Consider the following 24,057-nt stretch of genomic DNA (forward strand, 5'->3'; position numbering starts at 1 on the left):
TATGCCGCACACTGAAGCGTACACAGCATCGCTAGTACTTGCCACAAAACTGAACATTTTGACAGATCCGTCTACTGCCGACGTTCTCCAACTTCTACCAGCTCTTGGTACTATTAATTGATCTTCTGCAGCATTATTTACTAGGACAGGTAAATAATTATTATTACTGCCATTTTCTTTAGGACTTAATGTGCTGAAGTTATAATCTTCCTCCGCATTCAGCACCAACTATTGTTAACACCATAAGTATTGTTATCAACATTACTACTTTATACATGGCATACAAATATTTATCAGCTGGTTTTTCGTCACCTTTATTGCTTAAATTCTCAAGTTTTTCATTCATACATGCTGGACACGTCATTATGATAGACGGTAAGTTTAATGAGATAACTGAAAAAAAACAGACTTCCTTATATAGTGAAAAAACCGAGGATTACGTAACACATAATAACAGAATATCCTATAGGCAATTGTCAGCTGGTAGAGTGCTGGATGCAAAATATAAGACTAAAAGAGTGTTATAGTGACCAAATATGCTGAGAACTACAACACAAACTATAGTAAAAAGACAATTTTATTAAGTAAATAATACAGAAAAGCAAACTAAATCAAAAACAATAAAACATAAAAAGAATAAAGAGTGTAAACTAGAAGAAACTTCCAGGCATACGCAAACCGCTAGTTTCAGTTTGTTGTGGTTGGGTGGAGGCTGTAGTTGGAGCAACTTGATCTGGAGCGTTGCCACGAGTAGCGGACGTGTAATTTGAACCACCAACATTAGCGGAATCGTAGCCTGAACTTCCAGTTTGTCTGTAAGAGCCTTGCTTATAGCCCTCATTGTAGGCATCTTCATAGATGTCACCACTTCTGTTACCCAATCTGGAGTCTTGAGTATCTTGGTGGGAATATTTATGAGCACCATAAGCACCGGCGGCACCGGCAGCACCGGCGGCACCTAAACCAACAGAGGCATTAGAATCAGTGCCTCTGGATCTATTTTGGTTGTAGGCATCCTCATAACCTTGTTTAGTACCAGAACCACCCGATCTGGAGTCCTGGGTGTCTTGGTAGCCTTGTTGAAGGTTACGGTTGTTATAGCCAGTAGCTTCAGCTTGATGAGCACCATAAGCACCCGATCTGGAGTCTTGGGTGTTCAGCTGCTGATTATGGTCTGTCTTGTCGGAGTGTTTATGAGCACCATAGGCACCGGCTGCACCTAATCCAGCTGCACCGGCACCTAACCCAGCAGCGGATCCAGCACCAATACCTTGAGATGAATTTGTATTTTGAGCTTCATGGTGTGTACGTCCGCTTGATGGGTTTAAATCAATTCTCTTGCCGTGCTCATTTGTAACAATACCAGTATTAGCATCAATTCTTAATTCCTTAACTGCTGCTAACACGGAAGGTTGCTTCTTAAGAGCTTCAACAGTTTCGGTTGCAATTCTGGTAGCTTCGGCATTATCCTTAGTACCTTGAACTGTAACCACAATATCCGAACCATCTGATTGCTTAGTATTTGCTGCGTCTAAACCAGATTGGCCGGTTGTGAATCCTTGGCCTGTTGCACCAGGACCCATAGCTTCACGACTAGAAATACCTTGACCAGTGCGACCAGCAGTATCCTGGTCTCCTGTTGAATAGTTCCCGGCAGATCTATCAGATGGTGTAATTCCACCTTCGTAACCTCTGTTGGCACCACTATCATGTGAATGGGAACCATAGGCAGCTGCAGCTGCTGCCGCTCCGGCTGCACCGAGACCTGCGCCAGCAGCGCCAGCCTTCAAGCCATGATGTGATTGGGATTGACCGGCTGAAGGATCATACTCTCTTTCATGTTGAGTTTGGTTTCCTACTCCCGAAGGCTGGACGTTGCCTAAAACACCTGCATTAGCTGCCTTAGACAATCTTTCTTTCGCCTTTTGATGTTCATCGTGGTGATCATTTGGATCGGTCGATTCAAGGTTCTTTTGACTTTCTCTTGAGGAAAAGTCACCTTGTCTATCAGTCGAATGACCTAAACCGGCTCCCGCTGCACCACCAACAGCACCACCAGCCAAAGCATTTCTACCAGTGTGGCTGTTAGTATTTTCACCTACCTTTTCATTAACATCATCGGTCTTATAGACTTCTTTGGTTTGTGTGTTAATAACTAATTTACCGTGTGTCAAGTCAACTCCTTGAGCACTAAGTTCTTTTGATGCTTGGTGAGCAATCTTCGATGCTGCTTGCTCATCTTTAACACCAATCACTTCAACAAGTAAATTACTTTCTTCTGCACCCTTGTTCTTGGAACTTGCTGCCAAACCAGCAGCACCTGCTCCAAGGGCCCCGCCGCCGACTGCACCTGCAGTAGCGGCACTAAGACCATGTCCATGGGTAGCATCAGATTGGGATTTTTGTCCTTGACCAGAAGCCAAACTAATGTCTTCAGCTCCGGCTATCTGACCTGCTTCGTATGAGCCTTGAATAATTCCAGCAACATAGAAGGCGTATAATTCATTACTATTTAAAGTACTTTGCTTACTGGATTTGCCATGAGTTGCCCCATACGCAGTTCCAGCAGCTAAACCCGTGCCAGCACCAACACCGGCACCAACAGCAGCACTCTTACCTGCTGACGTACCTGTAGATGCATCTTTGGCACCTTCAATATTACCAGATTCATACGCGCTTTGTTCAACTCCCTTAGAATAAGCGCCTTCTTCGACTCCCTTAGAATAAGCGCCTTTTTCGACTCCCTTAGAATGGGAACCCTCTTTGACACCTTGACCATAAGAATCATGTAAAGGGGCCTTGGATTCAGAACCATAGGCTGTTGCAGAAGGATCAGCATTAACATCTTTGCCCGATGAAGATAATCCATAACCTGCAGCACCACCTAAAGCACCTGCACCAGCGGCACCAGCGGCAGCCCTACCATAATCAGACAAGTTTGAGTCTGTTTGTTCACGAGCACCAGCTGCGCCGGTATGCTGCTCGGCCTTAGATGTAGCCAAGCTAGCTTCTTCAGCACCTGAAATCTGGCCAGCTTCGTATGAACCACGGATAATACCTGCCTCATAATATTCGTATAGCTCCTTTTCGCTCAAGGTGGTATCAGATTTTTTACTTGAAGATCCTTGGCTTGCACCATAGGCAGCACCAGCACCGGTACCAGCGACACCAGTTGTGTCTCTGGTTGAGGTGGTTGGTCCTTGAGTTCTGTTGTCTCCCTTATCTTGTGTATATCCAGAGTGGGAGTCAACATTCTTCGAATTCGACTTAGACTTATCCGAAGCTGATGACAATCCTACGGCACCGGTTGCACCGGCTAACGCGCCTGCAGCTGCACCCATGAGACCCTTGTTACTGGACTTATCACTTGCAGATTCCAGAAATTGGCTCAGTTCACTGGTCAAACTTTTTTTTTTGGCATCAGGTTCACTTACTTTGGCGTGAGAGCCTGAGCCTGCACTCTCATTAAAGTCACCTTCTCTACCACCTGTTGCAATAAACCTATTCTGATGTTGAAGAACAGATTTTGGAACAGGCTGGACTCCGTCACCAGAGGCAGCGACACTTTCTTCTCCAGCTTCATTACCAGCCGATGCAACATGGTGAGCTTCCATCTTCTTAATTTCTGGAGAAGCACCTTCAGCAATTTCAATCAAAGATCTCTTATCGTCAGTGATTCCATGCTTTTTATTGTAAGCGGCAACGTCTGCCTCGGTTTGACTAAAATTTTGTGAAGTTTTTGGCTCATCATCAGACTTTCTTTCAACATCTTCATTTGATGTTTTGATATCAGGCTTAGAATTTCCACCATGGGGAGGTGTCTTCGCAACATCTTCATAGTTTCTTGCAGCTGGATCGATTAAGCTACCATCATTATGAGCAGTAGCATTTTTACTAGCAGAATAACCAAGAGCACCAGCTGCTGCACCTACTGCGGCACCAATGCCCATTCCAGATTTACTACTGTCCTTAGAATCAGTTACATCTTCTTTGGCCAAATCCTTATCTGGTACAGTGTCTTTCCTTGAACTATCATCCGTATTGGTTTCTGGTTTACCGGCACCAGAGGAAGGTAAGTTAGGAACCTTTTGTACACCATCACCATTATCTGACGTGTCTTGCTTGGTAGAGTCAAGAGCTCCAGCATCTCCAGAATGTTTTGGTAGGGACTTGACGTCCCTACCTTCATCGGCAGCATCAATTAAATTTCCTTGAGAAGAAGTCTCGCCACCCTTGTTAAAACCAAGAGCGCCTAAGATACCACTGCCAGATGAATTGCCAGTATTGGTCTTCGCAAGGTCTTCCCTAGGAACTGTATCCTTCTGGCTGTCAACCTTAGATGGATCAATACCGCTTCTGTTGGAATCTGATCTGTCAAGTGACGATAATCCCATAGCAGCGGCCGCACCACCAAATACACCAGCGAATAAACCAGATCTTGTCGAGTTGGTAGTGGTGTTAGCCACATCTTCATCTTCATCGTCGTCTTCGTCTTCGTCATCGACATCTTGTAATTGTGGGGTGTCGATAGATCTAGATGTCTTTGAGCTAGTGCTAGATCCATATGCAGCTTTGCTAGTAGATGATCCAGTAGAACCTTGTTGTCTACCTGCTTCATAAGCTTCATTAATTATATTACCCTGCTCTCTCCCGGCTTCATAAGCTTCATTAATAATATCAGAAGGTGATGAACTACCATATCCCACTTTGGCAGCAGCAACAGCACCAACGGCACTAACTGCACCGGTGATCCCACCAAGGACACCAGGTTTTGCTGATCCATCATCATTAATTTCTGCATCGCCGGTCGAGCTAGATGGGTCATATGTATTCCTGTTAGAATCAAAATCAGAATCCTTTGTCAATGCACGGTTCTCAGAATATTCTTCATTATCGTCAGAATCAAAGCCTAAAGTATTAGATGCCATTGCTGCCGCTGTACCAAGAACACCACCACCTGCTGCACCAGTAGCAGCATTTGAACCTCTACTTGATGAAGAAGGTTCCGCTTGACGAGTTGTACTGGAAACCGCATTAGGATCTTTAACAAATGCCTCTGGTTTAGTTTCATGTACTTTACCAGCACTATGCGAACTGGATGCCGCCTTTAAACCTTCTTCATATGCTTCATCGACAGTCTCCTTTTCATGGGATTTACCTCCGAGGCCAACATATCCAACAGCACCAGCTATAGCTGCCGCGATTCCTGATCCAGCGAGAATTCCGGTCTTGTTAGATGAATCATCGTTTGTGTAATTCGTTTCAGCGGATACTCCAGTATTTGAAGTGTCCTTCAGGTAAACATCAGTCGTGGCCACATCCGTGCCCTTATAAGCACCTGTTCCAGGTGCAGTAGAGCTAGTACCAACAGCCGACTTACTCTGACTAGATTCCTTTCTGAAATATTCTTTACCAGCATCATAAGATCCAGAAATAATACCCTGCTTGTAAGCTTCATCCAAAATTGATTTAGAAGCACCTGTATCAGCAGATGCAGTCTTGACTCCCTGACCATACGCATCGTCAACAGTAGATTTTTCATTATGCTTTCCTAAACCAACATAGCCAGCAGCTCCTGCGATAGCAGCTGCAATACCTGTACCAGCAAGAATACCCTTGTTCGAAGGGTCATCTTGATCGTTAGTAGCAGTGTGATCAGCTGTACCACTGGTGGCAGCGGTAGTCGTTGGACCAGTTTGTTTAGAGCCTCCAGTACCAGGAGCAGAGATACCAGCAGATGTACTGGGTGTACCGGCAGAAGCGCCATAAACACCACTGCCGGAAGAATTAACTTGGTCGATCTCTTTCTGTGTAGATGCAATTCTTCTATCTAATTCTTTTATTTGTCTGTCGTAGTCGTAATCACTGTCAGAAAGGTCAGCATTGGCATTAGCAGCACCTACAGCACTAGTGTTAGTGCTATAAGTCTTGTTAGCACCCTCAGCAGCGCCTGTGCGTGAACCGTAGGCATCATCGGCGGTTGCATTCTTGTTAGAACGAGAAGCAAGAGCAGCACCACCAGCACCACCAGCGGCAGCACCTGCTGCTGCTGTACCTAAACCCCTTTCAGAGTACAGCGAATTTGAAGTATCAGTACCACTTTGTCCTTTAGCTTCAGCGGCTGCGGTAGTTACACCATCTCTATTCCACGCGGATCTATTCTTCGCATGTTCTGATCCAGGATCGTTATGCTTGGATGGTGATTCCTGACCTGATTCTCCAGCTGCCTGGTCCTTTTGATATTGTTCTGCCTTAGCATCACGCGAACCTTGGGCTTGGCCCTCATTATATGCACTGTTCTTAATGTCATCAACGACACTCTTTTGTTGATCCTTTTGCTTCTGTTCTTCGTAATAAGCCGAAGGATGTGTTTTCAAGTTACGTTGCTTGTTTAATTCGGCCTTGGTGGCTTCACTCATTTCACCCCCGTTATTATTACCGTAGATACCACCTTGGGTATCTCTTGGATCGAAGAAGACTCCAGTTCCTTCTTTTTTGTTTGCATCGTCACTGTACGAAGGGTGGGCGTTTTCAATTACACCATGGTTTCCGTTATTCTCCTGACCTCTAGAACCAACATATGCGGCGGTTCCAGCAGCTCCTGCAACAGCTCCAGCGGTAGCAGCACCAACGGTCTTGGTAGAGTCAGGCTTGGTTCCAGCTCCAGCTCCGGCTCCAGTAATTCCTCTAGAACTGGCTCCAGTTCCAGTTCCAGTAGTTGTTCCAGTAGTATTAACGCCAGGGGCACCAGCAGCTCCAGCTCCAGCACCGGCTCCAGTTCCAGCATTATTTCCAAAATGCCCGGTATTCACCAAACTATCGTCAATTGGCTGTTTTTGGTTGGCGAAGTCGCCCCCCACGTCCTTATCCACAGGTTGTCTGTTGATTTTAGGCGGATGTCTAACCACCCGTCCTTTCGGAGATGACAATACCGTGTCGGCATCGTCGTACGACTGCCCTGATATATAACTTTTACTTGATGGGGAGGAAACTGCTGCTCCAGCCCCAGCTCCGGCTCCAGCACCTAATGCTGCACCCGAGCCTGTTCCTGAGCTTGAACCTCCCTTTCTTTCGATTTCAGCTCTTTTGCGTCCTTCTTGGTACGCTAATTCTTCGATCGATCTCCCGTTAGTTGCTCCTGAAGCCCCTGAAGAGCCCCTTTTGCTCCCACTGCTAGTTCCAGTACCAGCACTGCCAGGAGCCTTCTCTGAATTTATACTCGAAGATCTCGAGTGGGACCTGAACGGCTTTTTCAACTTGTTCAAAAGCCCATGTTTTTCTTCCTGTGACATATTTCTAGTGTGAATTTTTCAATTATTCAAGAAATCCTACTAAATCCTTGTATATCTTCAATTACTATCAATTGTGTATTATCAATTGATCAATTGCTTAATTGCTTAATTACGTCTAAGTTTAGTTAAGTTAAGTAACTAATTAAGTTAATCCGTTAATGAAGTAATAAAAGTTAATAAATATTAATATATATTAATGAATAATAATTGTGGTGCAATTGAGTCGGCTTTAGAATAAAGTACCTATATTACTACCGACAACCTATATATATGAATTTAAAATTTCATGACTTTCACAGCAACTATTGTGAAATTTTCCACCAATTGTTGTAGTACAATAAGCCATCATGATGCTTGTTTTATTGCTACATATTAACTCCGCAACTATAACGAATGCGAAATTACGTTGCGTACATCACGTCAAGGAGGTTTGGGTGCCACGGTTCAAGCCGGGGGCTGGGTAGAGTTATGTCCTGCGAGCTTTTGTTGTATAGGACTTGTAGTATGGGCTTGAAATACCACTCTAGTGGTCCAATTCTCTGGTCCAATTCTTCTTGACCAGCCAATTGATCGTCATAGTGGCATTATCACAGCGATGTGCTCGGCCGTACTGAAGGGAAGCTGGACGGATGCCAATGCGTGGGACCAAACGAGCCGCTTGAAGCCTACATATGTATGGTGAATGGATGGAATGAAACACGGGTGACCCTGTTCTTCTATTGCAGACCTGGTACATACAGTCGCTGTACGAGGACATCGACGAGGTGCTGGCTAGAGGGATGAAAAAGGAAATGGGGTGTGGTCGTTGTGAGGTAGAGGGGCTGGTAATACAGGGGCTGCGATGGACAGACGTGTATGGAGTATAGTGACGAAGACATGAAGTATATGGTATAAAGTTACGATATATAGGGGCTAAGTATTGGTGTATTGCGGGAGATAGCAATCAAATAGTCGAGTATATGCAATGTATGGATGTGTGTTTGAGTTCTATGGGTGTACTGGTGCGTCCTCGAGGCATAATGGTAGCAAGATGACGAAATAGTAGGGGAGGTTGCATGTCCAATGGCGATGAGACGAAAAATGGGAATCAGGGACGTCAGATTGAGGATGTGGACACAGCAGTGGGTGACCGTGATGCCATTGAGTGTCGGGAATCGATGGTGGTGGGAGGATGATTCGTGCAGGGGAAATGATTGTAGGCATTGTAGCCGGGTGATCAAAAGACATTTGCACAGTGCATAGCAATAGCAAGGAATCGAGAGAGACATCCGATGGGCAATCGAATGGACAGCCGTTGGAAGACAGCCGTTTGGTTGGTTCCACCGGACGGCCAGATGCATGGAAGCCACAATATTTGTGTATATAGTGAACGAGAAAGATCTTGCAGAGACTGGCGAACGAGATGAAATCGATTACGACCGCCAGTCGCTACCACGATCATCGCTACTTATATTGGGGCATCTTGTTGGCCTTGTTGTACACTAAACGGGTTACCAACCAGTCCAAGCTCTCGCGAAGTCCTTGGTTCTCCAAGATCGACACCGGTAAGAGCTTCAGGTCCGTGGCTTCGAGCTCACTCACCAAGTCGATGAAATAGCCAGTTTTCAACGAGATCAAGTCGACGGCTGTCGGCAAGTCCTGCTTGTTGGCCATCATGAGGATCGGTACGTTGACAAAGTCGAACCCGTTGTTCTCGTCACTCCACGATTGGTCGTGGGTGATTTCCATTAGCGTCTCGTAGCACTCGTGAAATCGCTCTGTATCCGTCGAGTCGATGATAAAGATGATCCCATGGCACGACTTGTAGTACCGAGACCACATACTCCGTAATGATTTCTGGCCTCCCAAGTCCCAGAATTTCAAGTTGATATTGGCGAACTGATGGGAATCTGTTCCCTCATATTTGATAGTAGCAACATTCTGTCCCACCGTCGGCAAGATCCGTTTCGATCTGATAGTTTCGGTTGTATCGGGACCCCCTTCGGTCTTCTTGGTCTCATTTGGCGTAGCATACAACAATTTGAGGTGCTCCAAAAAGGTGGTTTTGCCCGCATTGTCCAACCCGAGTATTAAAACATTATACTGCTCGCGTTTGGTGTACTGTGTGTACAACGACGATGCCAAATGAAACATATTACTCTATTTTGCCCTTAACGTGTAGTCTATAATTGGTTATATCAACTGAGTCTGTGTCTATTTTGTCCGTAATTCTGGCTTGACCCTAATGCTATTTTCGGTAATCTGGGTGCTTTTTTTCCGCAATGTCAAGTGTTATCACTTCAATATCTCGTATCTATGTCTCTGGACCTTCTTAGAGTGTAGATAGCTATTTCGGATCGTTATTTACTGCTACTTGGCTTTGCTAGACCTACAATTATGTAATTTGGTGTAAACTTACCCGGCTTTGAGCCGCTATTTATGTCCCATCGGAAATTTTTCACTATTTGGTGATAAAAGAATTCTTTCATTCAATAATGCAGATTAACACCGTCTAACCGTATGTTTATTTGATATACATTGTACATATGATGATGATTTGATAGGGACAACTGATTTACAAATGAAGAGTTGTCTTTGATAGTAGAAAATATCTGATGTACTAGCTAATATGCTCAAATTTCCTTCCGAACTTAATACTAACAATGCAGACTCAAGATGGTTTCAGTATTCGATTTGGCCGTCGAGGGTACTTTGGTAGCCCTATGCTGGCATATATCCACCGTATTTCTTTAATATTTTCTCTTGTACGTGTAGTGATGGGTGAACAAAGGTTTATAGTTCTACAAACATGTTTGTGTGTTTTTGAGGCCATTTGAAGTCCCGTCATGATCCCGTAATACAGTAGTATCTGCTATCCTCTCCGTGTCTCCCAGGGACCTGGGAAACATGTAAAATAGTACGTTCACCGTAGATATGACCAGGTATTATTGTTTTGCGTCCGTGCACGACACCCGTCTGGCTTCGACTTTCGGTATCAAAGATATAGAGTACAAATGGTTTAAACCCAGCATGTACTGATACTTCATAGTATTCAATACAGAATTTTACTCCTATAATGTCATTTAAACTTCCTTTTGATTTGCTGTCGATTCAGGAATCGTTGAACTACGAAAATCTCTCCAAGTCCATCCAGAAGGTCAATCCTGGTAAATACTCCGACCAGTTCAAAGAGTCATTCCAGCCATTTGCAACTAAGACCTCCCAGTTCATGAATGGTGCCAATGTGGAGGTCAGTGAATTGCCGGTTGAATATTTGCAATTAGAAGCCAATTGTGACTTATTGTTGAAATTGTATACCGAATTAATCCAATTCAACAATGACACATTCGCCAACGTATCGTACGACTATCCACCAGCCAACTATACATTGGCCAAAATCAAGGACGCTAATGTTGGAGGATTGATTTCGAGCAAATTCACCCAATTAAAGAATGTTTCGTCTCCTCAGGAATTTGAGAATATCTTGATGGGAGCCAAAGACAAAGAAACTAACGGTAACGATCAGGTAGAAATTCAAACCACCTCAGTTAAGATTCCAAAGACTTTCTATGGACACCTCTCGCAACTCGCCGAAAAACACAGTCAGGACTTCAAGGAGTCTAGTAATGCCTTGTCGTTGGGTTTGATGCAAGTATCGTCATCGTACTTAGAAATCGCTAACGCAAGATTAGACATGGACAAAACCGTGATGGACGAATTGAACGCTAAGTTGGTCCTGATTTTGAACGAGCAATTCATCAAAGTCAATGAATTGCGTAAGAAAGTATATGCCGTAAGACTGGACTTCGATTCAATGAGAGCCACTGTGGGCGAAGACGAAGAAAACGAAGACTTGATTAAATGCGAAGACGAGTATGTGAGTGCAACCGAGGTCGCAGTCACTGAGATGAAGAAGTTGTTAAAACCATCAAAGTCAATTTCCTTGTTGAAAATCTTTGTGGATGCTCAAAAACTGTTTTTCGAAGTTGGTTACAAAAAGTTAACTGCGTTATCTGAAAGCTTAGAGAAAATTGACGTAGCAGACGAAGAAGACGATGATGACGAAGACCATTCGTAATAATTTCTCGCCACTAGTGTTATCTGAGGCATCTCGGTGCCATTATTATTTAAATAGTGATGTCTTGTGTATTTTAATAGTAGTATTATTGAAAATGCGCACCAACTGTAGATGAAAAATTGGCTCTTCTACTAGAGAACCAGAGTAATGAGTTCAAATAAGCATGGAGAATTCAAAGAAACAAGCGTCCTATAGTGACAAGAGCAATGTCATACGTAAGGCCTATTTAGTGGAGCCTATTATCAGACATCGGATCCAAGACTCACTTTTTTACAAGCAATATTTGTATTTGACCAATGAAGCGACCATATTGCCCGTAATCACTAGTCAGGTCAAATACATTGGAAGTACTAATGCCAATGGAAAGCCAACTCCTTTCGTTTGTTGTTTCCTTCGGTTATTGGAGTTGGAACCCTCTCGTGACATCATTGAAATGTGTTTGCATCAATTGGGCACCAAAGAATTCAAATACTTGACAGCATTGATAATGCTCTACATTCGGGTGGTATGGCCATATGAAGACGTAATAACTACTCTTGAGCCATTCTACTCTGACTACAGGAAACTAAGGTTCCAATTGAAGTCGCCCATCATGGTCAAAGGCATGCCCATCCTTTACAAGCTCTCGCACATGGATGTGTGGTGCGATGAGCTTTTAAACAACGAGAGAGTCGTCGATCTTATCTTGCCCCGCATGGTCCCACGTCATGTATTATTCGAGAGAGGACTAATTGGCGAACGAAACTACCATGGAATCGTCTCTGAAGATGAAAACGAATCCAAAAACGACTCCGAAAGCAATTCGGATGATTATGAAAGTGATAGTGATTGATTTACTACCCTTTCTTTTCCCTCCTTGCATAATTCACGATACCAACTAGCCGACACATATCAATTGATACTATTATATCCAAACCTGGGTCCACTACGCTATTTCGGGCCAAAATCGCTACATGCTGGTTGTGCTGCGCAAAGCCATATAATTAGTGACCTACGTTAATACCTCAAAAATGGGTCAATTTCAACACAGAAAGGCTTCTTTTCTCTTCCTCCTCCCTTCCCCTACTATGACGAAGGCTGGCAAGCTACCAAGGTAAATATATTCTGTTAGCTAGTACTAATATATAACTAGCGTGTTTAACAGGTTGAAACTGGATTTACAGGTTACACGAAAGGCATAAATAGACCTTTTTTCACCAATATTTTCTTCTATAAATATTCTTATCTCTATAAGACGACAGATGAATATATAACAGGACAAATGACTGTAACTTTATTGCCAACACAAGGACACGAAGACCAAAACACAGCATCCGAGCATCAGGCTTCGAAAACCAAGATCATTTTCATATCGCTCCTTTTCGTAGCATCATTAGCTTCGTTCGTCCTACAAACGGAACTTACGTCGCATGTGTTCCAGCTCGGGTTTAATGAACCGGTGGTTATGCTATTGGTTACACATGGGGCATGGTGGATATTGTGGCCAACTCAGGTGCTTCTAATATCGATATGGAGAACGGGCAACAAAATCCAACTGCAGAGCAGAAATAGAGATGGAGGTAATTCCCGTTACCAAAGATTAGATTCCAACTCACAGTTGTTGGATAATGGAGATATTCCTACACGTACCGGTGACCATGGATCGTTTGAGTTTTTGAAATATTTCAGGAAAACCATTGTCAGACAGGTGCGTAATGTCTACCATACGTCAATTTTGATCTACGAAGCTAATGTCAATGATGATACGTCCACGTATAATTGTCACAAGCTTATTGACCAGAATCCGCGTATTTCGAGTTCTAGCTCGTTGATCGAATGTTTTAAGACTTTTGTGTCTACTGAGTCCTTTAAGTACATTTTTGTGAAGAGTGCTATAATTACCGTGATTTTGACGGTTGCGGGAGGATCATGGTTCGTTGCCATGGCTATGACTTATGCCTCTGATGTGACTGCGATTTATAATTGTTCTGCGTTCACTGCTTATGCTTTCGCCATCCCTATATTGCACGAAAAACTCTCGTGGTTAAAGGCAAGTTCGGTCGTGGCAGCAGTTGCGGGAGTCTTCATTGTTGCTTATTCCGACGACGGGTCGTCAGATGCTCCAGACGGTTCCAAAGGTGAAGAACTATATCCTAACAGACTCTGGGGTAATTTGATTATTTTTATCGGTGCCATCTTGTATGGGTATTACGAGGTTTTATATAAGAAATTCACTTGTATTCCCCCACATTTGGTCAAAATCATTACTCCCCGTCGTCAATTAACCTTTGCAAACTTTATCATGAGTTTATTTGGTGTATTCACGGCCATAATATTGGTAATCGTGATCGTTTTCGGTGAAATTTTCCATATCCACAGCTTTAACTTCTTTGATTACGGCAAAAATACTACAAAAATCTGGATTTTTATCTGTGGATCATCTATCGCTAATATCTTATTTAGTGCGCTGTTTTTATCTCTTATGGCACTCACTAACCCAGTTTTGTCTTCCGTTAGTTCGTTATTGACAATTTTCTTAATCGGAATCGTCGAATGGTTTCTTTTTGGTAACAAATTGAGTTTCCAACAATTACTTGGAGATTGCTTCGTTATCATTGGATTTATTATGTTAACAACTGCTTCATGGAAAGAAATTAGTGAAGGTAATGACGATGATGACGTCGAAAACGTTAGTACCTTATCATTCGCTCTTAGTACGGAAGGCTAAGTCGGTTTGTATCTTACATTGTATATTTACTTCTTGTATTAAATAAAAAAAGACATATAAATGAATTAGTGTAGAGCATAGAATTTGTTCCTAAGGTCTGCGAATATGAATCTCACGGAAATTTGCCGTTAAATATATTTACGTCTTGATAGAACTAATTTGCCATAAACACTCTATGACGTTTGATGAGAACAGCTCGGACACGGCCTTTAGAGGCCTCATGAAGAATTTAAACTTGGATGAATCACAATTCAAGTCTTACAAGACTAACTTTTCCCAATTGACGTATGATCAACTTTCGACCACTAAAAATGAAATCGAATCACAATTGTCCTTGCTATTTGACATACTAGCGAACCAATATAAGGCCGATATGGCCACTCCATTGCTTACCGATGATGGTTATCCCAGAAACGACATCGATGTTGTTGGTATCAGGCTAATCAGAGTCAAAATTATACGGTTGAGAAACGATGTCAAGTTGGTGTATACGTTACTAGAAACTAAATTAATCGAGAAATTTGAGCAGCAGAAAGGTTCAGCAGTGTCAGAGTCACCACCCGAGCCCGAACAAACCATACCAACACCCGTCTACACGATCCCATTTGCAACTGTCTGTGAGGTTGTTCCGCTTGGACCTGCCTCTGCTTCCGGCCTTAAAGAGGGAGACCAAATTATTGCAATGGACGATATTCATGCCGCTAACCACAACAGATTGGCCAACATTTCGCTCAAGGTCCGTGATAGTGTAGACAAGTCTCTAGCCGTCGTTATTTCAAGAGAAGGCACTCGTCAAACCCTCGAATTGAAACCTACTGATAAATGGGACGGTAGGGGTTTATTAGGTTGTCGTCTACTTCCATTATAAATTAATTAGCCATATATACAAAATACCCATCCCATGAACCAATTCACCTCAACGTGAACATTCAAACTAACCTCCATGCAATGTACTGGTGAAAGTGAGAACATCACCACTTTCCACTACATAATCTTCCATGCCCTCTAATTCCCAGTCAGTGTCATTTATGAGCACTAAAATACCTGGACGAACCGTACCTTCTTCTATAAATACAGGTACATCCTTTGGATCGCTTATTATAGTTGCAGTAATATATTTAATCAAGTCTATCATTGTAGCCTCACCTTCTTCCAATGGCACCTCACATTTATGTTCTCTGACACCATTTGAAATAACATCCAATCCTCCTAAGAATTCTACCTTTACTTTAATACCCATTTTAGTTGTAAGCCTAGTTCTATGCCGATATTTCACTACTTTTTCACTCATAGTACTTCTTTATGTCCCATTTTATGGGAAGAGGTGAAAAGTATCACAAAGCCGCATACCGAGATTGACCCATGCTGAAAATTCAAACACGTTAGCATTAACTACATTAAATAAACAAGCATACTTAGTTATCTATTCTTAATCTGAAGATATATTGAAGGTAGAATGATTCAATTAAGAATGATTAAACAGTGGGCAATTTTTGTGGCATTTTTGTTCGGTATATTTGCCAATGCATTGTCTGCAAATGAACAAGGTGTGAGCCAGGCATTAGTAGTTTATGATTCAAGCCTTTATGACTTGAACAATTTAGGAAGTGTGAGTTCCGAAGTGGCTAGTTTGGTGTCGGATTTGAAGGAAAAACATGGATTTGAATTAACATTGCAATCCTACAGTGATGAAGATTTATCATTATTCGTTGCGGACGAACCAAGATATGACCACTTGATTTTACTTCCAAGTTCCAAAAAGGCTATTGGTAACAAGAAGGGCTTTAACCAACACCAATTGGTGGAATTTATAAATAGAGAGGGAAATATATTCGTGGTTGGAAATGATGAAACCGTGTTACCGGACGATGTTAGAACGTTTCTTAACGAGATGGGAATCTACCCAGCACCAAAAGGGTTCAAGTACGTTGATCATTTTAACTCTGCAAAGGGTATTCCACAACTCACAGACGAAAACATTGCCAATAAGAAGGTTCTCGGACAATTCAATGGGGGCAAACATGCGTACAAGGGTACCGGTGCGTTGATTTCAAACAATGAAAATATATTCCCGATTGTCAGAAGTTCTAAAACTGGTTTTACTACTGACGAAGTAGAAGGCACTATCAGTCAAGAGAAAACTTGGACCTTTGGCCAACAAGGGTTTTTGGCGGTTGGTTTCCAGGGTTTGAATAATGCGAGATTGACATGGGTTGGTTCTGAATCGTTGATAAATGATGACTTACTCAAGTGGACTTTCCAGGAGAGAAATGTATTAAAATTGCAGTTTGTCCAGCATTACAAGAATGAAAATCCAGAATACGTTGACAATAAGTTATATCGTATCAAGGATCAAGTTATCTACACTATCGGTGTTTCTGAATTTGCCAACGACAAATGGATCCCATACGAAATCAAAGGTGAAGACGACACCTTACAGCTTGCATTCAAGATGTTAGATCCTTACCAAAGAGTTAATTTACAACCATTGGGTCCAGGTTCCTCGAAGGAAGATGGTGATCTTACCGAAGATACTTACATTTATTACGCTAACTTCACAATTCCAGATCAACACGGTATTTTCACATTTGAATTGGACTACAAGAGATCTGGTTTGAGTTACATAGTTGATAAGAGGGTCGTGACGGTTAGACACTTGGCCAATGATGAATATAAGAGATCATGGGATATTCCAAATTCTTGGTTATACGTGGCTAGTGCTGCTTTAGTTGTGTTAGGATGGTTTTTGTTTGTTGTCAACTTCTTATATGTTGGTAACACCGATGCTACTAAGAAGAATGTTTAAATCATCCACATAATAGAAATAGAATCCATAATCGTCGAGTCTAAATATAAGCAAAATATAGGATATTTTCACGTAATATAACTATGTAAATCATATTCTATACTCTTTCACTCCCATTTGCCTTTGAGATAGCTAGTTCAGCAGAAATTCGTTCGACCCATTTGATTGGCCATATAATATATTTGAACTAATCAGAGATGTTAAATATTGATTAACACCTTTTTTCAAGAATTAGATTACTCCGGCTTATGTTCACGGACGTCAATTCTTTATATAGTCTAGGTAATCTTCTTTTTAGGCCAGTTGCAGCCTATATTATAATTAAACTGTAAATTGAGAGAGAGATTTTCGCAAGTTTTGTCCAAAATCAATATCGAAGAACCGATTTTTAGTTGATCCAAAGTATTATAAAGAATATCTGCAATTATATAAGTAACTATGTCTACAGTTTCCGACGCTGAAAAGCAGCAGGCCCAGGACCAGAAGGCTCAAGCTTTACAACAACAATACAACAGATACCAAGAAAATATAACCAATTTGCAAACTCAACTTAGTACTATAACTTCTCAAATTCACGAACATTCTATAGTCGACAAAACATTGAGTGGCATTGCTCCAGCAGAACGTGGAAACCGTAAATGTTTTAAGATGATTGGAGGAGTGCTTGTTGATAAGAGTGTTGACGAGGTGATCCAGATACTTAACGATGAAACTAAGAGTTTGAACGAAGAAAAGACCAAATTTGACCAAGAATTGGTCAAGGCAAGAAAGGAGATGGAATCGTGGATGAAAAAGAATAACATCAAGATTGTTAAAGGAGGAGCACAAGAATAAGTCCTCACAATGCGTGTAATATAGTTTAGATAGCGAAGCACTACAATACGGTTAATATATAAAATTAATACAATTTCAAAAATAGTATGATATAATTTAAGCATTTCCTAGATATAACTATAACCACTAACACTACACAGCAATAGTATTTAAATATTCGGTACGAGCTTCGCTATTTCTACCGGTTTCTCTGTTAATGGCCTCCCATTTTGGCTCATCTTTAAATAATCGAACTGCCTTGACCTTTCTGAGCGCACTAGTCAAGGTAAAACGATGGTAAATGCCTGCTGGCAAAACCAACATGTCGTTAGGAACAAGTTTTGCCCTTATCCATCTATCCTGCTTATCTCTCACATCAAAATATCCCTCCCCATCAATAATATATCTTATCTCTTCGTCTTCGTGGTAATGTTCTTTATAAAATTGCTTCATTTTAGCATTAAATGCGTCCACATCACCACCAAATGAATCCAAATTCAACGTTATCTCGTCTCTATTCTTATAGTTTCTCTTGGTCGCAATATCGTCCAATTCATTCGTGCTAGTAACATGGAAGTACTTGACTCCAAGCTTATCAAGGTCTTCGACACTTACTGGTTCCCCTGAGTTGTGAACATCAGTAAAGTTTTCTGGAGTATCTTTGTTGTCGTGATAGAAGAATTCAACCATTATAACTTGACTTCTAAAAGGGTTGTACAGCAGCTATAAATGATTACTAACTATTAACGTCTATAGGTCCAGCCTATATAGCAATATTGCGACATTTGTGTGGCATGTGGTTGAAATGTCGGGAGACATTTTTATTCCATAATATTTAGCGATGTCGAAAATAGTGTGAATTAGGCGTGTATTAATAGGTCTTTATTGCACGAATATGTTTAATAATAATAGTAATAACGGCAATAGTAATGGTAATCGAGGTTATAATAATAACAATCGGAATAATGAACGGTCCCAAGGTTATAATCAGAATATAGAACAACAACTAGCATCCCAGGAGAAGAAGACTGCATATAGAAGAACGGTAGACCATGGTAATAATATGGGAAGGTGGTATATCAATCGAAGTCTTGGGATAGACGATCAGCCAATCGGTAAGATAAGGCCTGAGTCGTCGTATTTGATAGATTTGTTGCCATCTCCAGCGTATGCGTCGAATTCAGTTCGGGAGAACAAAAATAATATGTCTATCATGGATATTCAGACGAAATTTGTGCATCTTTCATCCAATAAGGCAAAACACTCGATTAACACTGTAAAATGGACCCCTGAAGGTAGAAGATTGTTGGTAGCATCACATAGTGGGGAGTTCACGGTGTGGAATGGTATGACATTCAACTTCGAGACTATTATGCAAGCACATGATCTGGCTATTTTATCGTTAAAGTATTCACACAACGATGAATGGTTATTAAGTGGTGACCAAAGTGGTGTTATCAAGTACTGGCAAACTAATTTTAACAATGTGAATATTATAAATGGGCATAGTGATGGTATTCGAGATATTGCATTTTCTCCTAATGACTCTAAATTTTTGACATGTTCGGACGATTCAACAATGAAAATTTGGAATTTTAATAATGGTCAAGAAGAAAGAAGTTTAGTGGGGCATCATTGGGATGTTAAATCTGCGGACTGGCACCCAAACTTGGGGCTTATTGTATCGGGATCTAAGGATAATTTAATCAAACTTTGGGACCCTAGAGCGTCGTCATGTGTTTCAACCTTACATGGGTTTAAGCATACAATTACCAAGACTAAGTTTCAGCCTACTGGTACGAAAAGATTATTAGCATCGGTGTCTAGGGATAAATCATGCCGTATATTCGACTTAAGAACCATGAAAGATATCTTAGTGATAAGAGATCATGAAACGGATTTGTCATGTGTTGAATGGCACCCAGTTCATCCGTCGATGATTACAACTGCTGCATATGATGGGTCAATGAATCATTATATCATGGACTCATATATTTCAGATAACAATATTAAGAATGATAGCAATAATAATTCAACATCTCCAATCGAAGCATCACACAAAATTCCTTATGCTCATGAAAAAGCCATCCACGCATTAGAATATCACCCATTAGGCCATCTTTTATGTTCTGCTGGTGCTGATAGATCGGCAAGATTCTGGTCCAGGGCAAGACCTAATGACCCAATGTCGTTCCAAGATGCATTATACACAAATGACAAAGTTGGCGCGTGGTACTATGGTGTTAATAACAATATTAATGCTGTTATTGAGCCATCTACTGCGAGCGTGAATAAGGATGATCCGTCTTCTGCTCAAGCCATCAATTTACCTGGATTAAACAACTTGCCTAATGGTAATGAATCTACTACAAATGGATGGGGAAATATTCCCGGCTTAAGGGGTCACTAAATAAAATTCATCATTAATAAAGACAAAAGCATCCTACAGTTTATTTTAATTTACAGATACATGTGTATTGAACCTCCTGGTTCTTATCCCTCTATATAAATCCTCGTATATAAACTCTAATATGTTCCCTAAATGAATTAAAATAATTTACAAATCACAGGCGAGCTTAAAATTACTCGAACTGTTGTTCTTGCTTTTGTAGAATGCTTCTACTGCTTCGAAATATCTCTTCCCTTCCCTCTCTGGATAATTTTTAATGAAATCGGTGAGACATGTAAGAACATCATTTTCTGTTTGAATATCCACTTCATTTGATCCAGGGATGTCTGTAAATTTGAATTTTTTCCCACCATTTACAATCTGTACATAAAGACTGGCTACACCTCTATATGATGCAAGCTCTTCTTCGCTGATAGGGTCATAAATCTTGATGTAATGTTTCGAACGCTCTTTGAAGTCACGAACAGACGTATTGTAATCCTTTCCTTTGTAATCAGCATTAAACGCCTTACCACTTATATTGAAGTTTATTAAAGTTTGGTCATTACATTGGATATCCATTAAAATGACATTATCAGCCCGGGTCGGCGTTTCCCGTATATATTGCATAATTTTGTTTCTTCTTTCCAATGTCGTATTCGTTGCATCTAAAAATCCAACGCTGATATTTCCTTGGTTCAAATCGTGAATTAACGTGCTCAATGAGGTTGTAGCAAAAACCTCTCGTTCGTGCTTTGCCTTCAAGTTGTTAGGGTCAAAGAAGTCCGAACTATTGAACGAATTATGCTTGAGTCTTCTACGGATGTCTCCTGCATTGTATATCTTCGACTTGAAGTTCTTTTGGTCGAAATAACTACAGAGTTGTTTGGATATCGTACTCTTGCCTGATGCTGGAAGCCCGACCAAAATTATGATTGTTTTGTTGAAATTAAGCTTCTTTGATATCAAAGTGTTGAAGTCTTCAACTTCAAGGATATTTTCCTTCAATGTCAGCAAAAACGGTGTTGATATCATACTGCTTGCCGCAGTTTGCGTTGCATTAGTTTTGAAAGCATCGCAATAATACTCGTTGGAATCAAACAACGAATTTATCGAAGTATTTGACCCTATTCTTTCGAACCCATTAACCTCGTACGAATTTGATGGTGTTTGACCTTCCTCTGGCTCATTTTTCTTTGTAAAATTACCTTCCCGTCCTTTCGGTGCCTCGTGGTAAGGCAATGTATCCATCGTAATAGCTAGCAGCCAATAGCTTCTGTTCTAGCGATGTTGTAGGATATGAAACAGTAAACGTTAAGTATGGTACTATCCCGATATATATTATTAGTTTGCTTGTCGATTCTAATCGTATGAACTCATATAAAAACTAAGTAGATCTCATAATTAGTCATTAAAAAATTGCAAAATTCGGAAACTCCGAAAAGATAAATACCGGAAAAATTTCTTGCATAAAGTTTCGATGAGGACGTAATTAAAAATTTTATAGTATTGGAATTTATATACATGTATTTGTAAAGATATCTATGGGTTGGGTTTATACATAACAGGATTGGAATCCTTCTCCTCCCATTTCTCAGCCCTGGCCTTTCCGATAGCAGAGTATACTTTCAACACGTTTGCCTTATCAGTGACTTTTTTGCGATCGGAAGATTGTGCTGCGTCATTATTATTCAAGGAAAATTCGTAATCATCATTATGAGTTGATTCTAGATTTTTCTTGTGGCTTGAAGTTAGCATGTCTGTAGTTGTGGCAAGTAGATCTAAATATGGTTTAGGGTTGTTGGGTAATTTTTTTATGGAGTATTTGAGTTTCCATGGTTGGTCTTTTGATCTAGGATATGCGTGTAAGTCCTTGACAGGAGATTTGGAATTGCCAAAATAGTGGTCAACATCAATACAGTAGGATAGCACGCCTAAGTCTGACTTTGTAGTCTTTTTGTTGAAATCATTTAATTCGTCGCGATGTCTAGTGAGGTTTTGAAGCCTTTCTTCGGGTGAAATATCTTCTTTGAAACCTGTTTTAAACGTAGAGGGGAACTTCTGAAGCGTATGAACCTGTTCTTTATCCAATGGCACGGCCATAACATGCATTCTCTGTTTAGAGGACCCGGGTATTCTCGATGACTTCAAAAGTAGCCTGAATGCGGTATCTTCGAATTGTTCTACCTGGTTAATATCATTGATGATTTCTTTCAATAACTTTTCCCATATTTCTAATGACATTTTGAACTGGGTATCAGCAACATATGATGGTAAGTCGTCATCTATGTCTTCTAAGCTTGTGGCGCCTATATGCTTCGTTATTTCGTTCCTGCTGTGGTTGTAAAACGTATTATCAATTTCGCTTAAAGGCAAGTACTGAAATCCGAAGAAAGAGTTAATATTGTGATATGCAACGAAAATACCATCCATTTGTCCAATTCTGGCTTGGAAACTATATTTGAGTAATGCTCCTGTTCTAATTAAATCAGTGTATTCTCTTTCAAACGACTCAAGATTACCATTCAACTTCCAGATTTGATATGTATTGTTTTCTAGTTCCGGGTTTCCGCTATCATACCTGATAGCACAGACTGCTCGAGTTTTCAAATCAAACGTTCCGTTTCCTGGAAGTCTCTCGTCATAACAATCTAATTGAGACCTCATCAAGAAATCTCCATATGATGCATAATTATACGTGTTTTGTGGTTTATCATCTTCATCCTCCATTTGCTTCTTATGCTGAATGTCTAGTATTTCCTGGTTCTTATAATTGAGGGTATATCTTTCGAATTCCTTTTCTTCGGTAGTTAATAATGCCTCTAAGCAGTGACCCATTACAGATAAAAGAATCTCTGTATCTGCTGACTTATCTGACTCCACAGCATATATAATATCATCTGTCTTGGAGTTTTTTCCTTTTGGTTGCACAATTACACTGCTTGCTACCCTCTCTATAGCACCGGAAAATTTGGGGAACGGGAATCTTTCTTCGGTATTTGGCATATAGTTATTCAATAGGAGGTAAAATTGCATCAATGCGGATGTCATGGACGACGTAGACGAGTAAAACTTCTTATTCTCTTGCTCGGCAACTTTCAATAACGATTGATCTTTAGATACGCTAACAAAAGTCTCGATTGAATCAAAGTTGAACTCGTCAACCTTTATTATTTTCTTTAAATATGGCGTGAAATTATATATTCTAGTTCTCGGATCTTGTAGAAAATGTACTCCAGGTGAAAACAAGGTTCTGTCTAATTTGTGAGCCAATCTGGCAATTTTTGATTTATCGAGTTGTTGCACCTGCTTGACATCTTCATCTACAGAAATCGTCTCACTGACTATTTCTATCGCCTCTTTAGTTAACGGCGGTGCCCTATGTGGTTTGGTGCTTCTTGATGACTTCGGGTATGGTGTATGCTTGCTTAATGTATTTCTTTTTGGAGGCGCTTTCGGCTGAGGTTTACCAGAAAAGCCTACCAATAGCTTGGAATTTGTCTTAGATCTTAAGTTCCTTGTTGGTGGAGGAGCAGGTGTATTCTGTGTCTTGATTGCATTCTGAACTTCTGGAGAAAGTACGTTCCTATTGATGTCTTGAGTATATTTTTTAGAAATTTTCTTGGTTCGAGAAAGATCTATCTCTTGGTCTAACGTGGCCAATTCCTGGTTTGTCACTCTAAGTTTTGAAGTGTGTTTCAAAGCACTTGAAAGGTCCACCGGACTTATCTTCTGCTCTTCGCTTGATTTGGATTCTTCATTCTTGTCTTTCAATAAACTTCCAGTACCATGAATATTTCTCACTTGACGTAATCGAAACCTGAGAACTCCCTTACCCTCTATGAATCCAAACTTCCGTATGACCAACATTTATGCTAGTAGTATGCCTAATTCTGCTTGATTAACTTCAAAATACTATCAAAATATTAAAAAAATCTACTCCAGCTCAAGTAGTGTGCACGACCATTTCATCATTTGCATCATATCAAATCA

The 24,057-nt window shown here is 40.8% G+C and overlaps 13 protein-coding genes across 13 annotated transcripts; 7 read left to right on the forward strand and 6 right to left on the reverse strand. All coding sequences in view use genetic code 12, as the record gives it.

The window, feature by feature from the left end:
* Nucleotides 1-650: 650 nt before the first annotated feature.
* DEHA2B15334g (DEHA2B15334p) lies at nt 651-7,292 on the reverse strand (the record flags this gene model as incomplete). Its single annotated transcript, XM_457616.1, has 1 exon — nt 651-7,292. The coding sequence occupies one exon, from the start codon at nt 7,290-7,292 to the stop codon at nt 651-653; it is 6,642 nt and encodes a 2,213-aa protein (XP_457616.2).
* A 1,443-nt stretch (nt 7,293-8,735) lies between these two features.
* On the reverse strand, nt 8,736-9,425 carry DEHA2B15356g (DEHA2B15356p; the record flags this gene model as incomplete). Its single annotated transcript, XM_457617.1, has 1 exon — nt 8,736-9,425. One exon carries the CDS (start codon nt 9,423-9,425, stop codon nt 8,736-8,738), a length of 690 nt encoding a protein of 229 aa, XP_457617.2.
* Nucleotides 9,426-10,347: 922 nt separating this feature from the next.
* On the forward strand, nt 10,348-11,349 carry DEHA2B15378g (DEHA2B15378p; the record flags this gene model as incomplete). Its single annotated transcript, XM_457618.1, has 1 exon — nt 10,348-11,349. The coding sequence occupies one exon, from the start codon at nt 10,348-10,350 to the stop codon at nt 11,347-11,349; it is 1,002 nt and encodes a 333-aa protein (XP_457618.2).
* A 163-nt stretch (nt 11,350-11,512) lies between these two features.
* Nucleotides 11,513-12,181, forward strand: DEHA2B15400g (DEHA2B15400p; the record flags this gene model as incomplete). The annotated part of the gene is made up of 1 exon (XM_457619.1): nt 11,513-12,181. The coding sequence occupies one exon, from the start codon at nt 11,513-11,515 to the stop codon at nt 12,179-12,181; it is 669 nt and encodes a 222-aa protein (XP_457619.1).
* Nucleotides 12,182-12,610: 429 nt separating this feature from the next.
* On the forward strand, nt 12,611-14,056 carry DEHA2B15422g (DEHA2B15422p; the record flags this gene model as incomplete). Its single annotated transcript, XM_002770086.1, has 1 exon — nt 12,611-14,056. The coding sequence occupies one exon, from the start codon at nt 12,611-12,613 to the stop codon at nt 14,054-14,056; it is 1,446 nt and encodes a 481-aa protein (XP_002770132.1).
* Nucleotides 14,057-14,231: 175 nt separating this feature from the next.
* DEHA2B15444g (DEHA2B15444p) lies at nt 14,232-14,924 on the forward strand (the record flags this gene model as incomplete). The annotated part of the gene is made up of 1 exon (XM_457621.1): nt 14,232-14,924. One exon carries the CDS (start codon nt 14,232-14,234, stop codon nt 14,922-14,924), a length of 693 nt encoding a protein of 230 aa, XP_457621.1.
* Nucleotides 14,925-14,990: 66 nt separating this feature from the next.
* DEHA2B15466g (DEHA2B15466p) lies at nt 14,991-15,347 on the reverse strand (the record flags this gene model as incomplete). The annotated part of the gene is made up of 1 exon (XM_457622.2): nt 14,991-15,347. The coding sequence occupies one exon, from the start codon at nt 15,345-15,347 to the stop codon at nt 14,991-14,993; it is 357 nt and encodes a 118-aa protein (XP_457622.2).
* A 165-nt stretch (nt 15,348-15,512) lies between these two features.
* Nucleotides 15,513-16,862, forward strand: DEHA2B15488g (DEHA2B15488p; the record flags this gene model as incomplete). Its single annotated transcript, XM_457623.2, has 1 exon — nt 15,513-16,862. One exon carries the CDS (start codon nt 15,513-15,515, stop codon nt 16,860-16,862), a length of 1,350 nt encoding a protein of 449 aa, XP_457623.2.
* A 438-nt stretch (nt 16,863-17,300) lies between these two features.
* Nucleotides 17,301-17,696, forward strand: DEHA2B15510g (DEHA2B15510p; the record flags this gene model as incomplete). The annotated part of the gene is made up of 1 exon (XM_457624.1): nt 17,301-17,696. One exon carries the CDS (start codon nt 17,301-17,303, stop codon nt 17,694-17,696), a length of 396 nt encoding a protein of 131 aa, XP_457624.1.
* A 132-nt stretch (nt 17,697-17,828) lies between these two features.
* Nucleotides 17,829-18,365, reverse strand: DEHA2B15532g (DEHA2B15532p; the record flags this gene model as incomplete). Its single annotated transcript, XM_457625.1, has 1 exon — nt 17,829-18,365. The coding sequence occupies one exon, from the start codon at nt 18,363-18,365 to the stop codon at nt 17,829-17,831; it is 537 nt and encodes a 178-aa protein (XP_457625.1).
* Nucleotides 18,366-18,570: 205 nt separating this feature from the next.
* On the forward strand, nt 18,571-20,085 carry DEHA2B15554g (DEHA2B15554p; the record flags this gene model as incomplete). Its single annotated transcript, XM_457626.1, has 1 exon — nt 18,571-20,085. One exon carries the CDS (start codon nt 18,571-18,573, stop codon nt 20,083-20,085), a length of 1,515 nt encoding a protein of 504 aa, XP_457626.2.
* Nucleotides 20,086-20,232: 147 nt separating this feature from the next.
* On the reverse strand, nt 20,233-21,315 carry DEHA2B15576g (DEHA2B15576p; the record flags this gene model as incomplete). The annotated part of the gene is made up of 1 exon (XM_457627.1): nt 20,233-21,315. The coding sequence occupies one exon, from the start codon at nt 21,313-21,315 to the stop codon at nt 20,233-20,235; it is 1,083 nt and encodes a 360-aa protein (XP_457627.2).
* A 291-nt stretch (nt 21,316-21,606) lies between these two features.
* On the reverse strand, nt 21,607-23,934 carry DEHA2B15598g (DEHA2B15598p; the record flags this gene model as incomplete). Its single annotated transcript, XM_457628.1, has 1 exon — nt 21,607-23,934. One exon carries the CDS (start codon nt 23,932-23,934, stop codon nt 21,607-21,609), a length of 2,328 nt encoding a protein of 775 aa, XP_457628.1.
* Nucleotides 23,935-24,057: the final 123 nt, after the last annotated feature.

This window comes from Debaryomyces hansenii (genome assembly GCF_000006445.2).
Source record: "Debaryomyces hansenii CBS767 chromosome B complete sequence".
In the NCBI taxonomy this organism is placed as follows: Eukaryota; Fungi; Ascomycota; class Pichiomycetes; order Serinales; family Debaryomycetaceae; genus Debaryomyces; species Debaryomyces hansenii.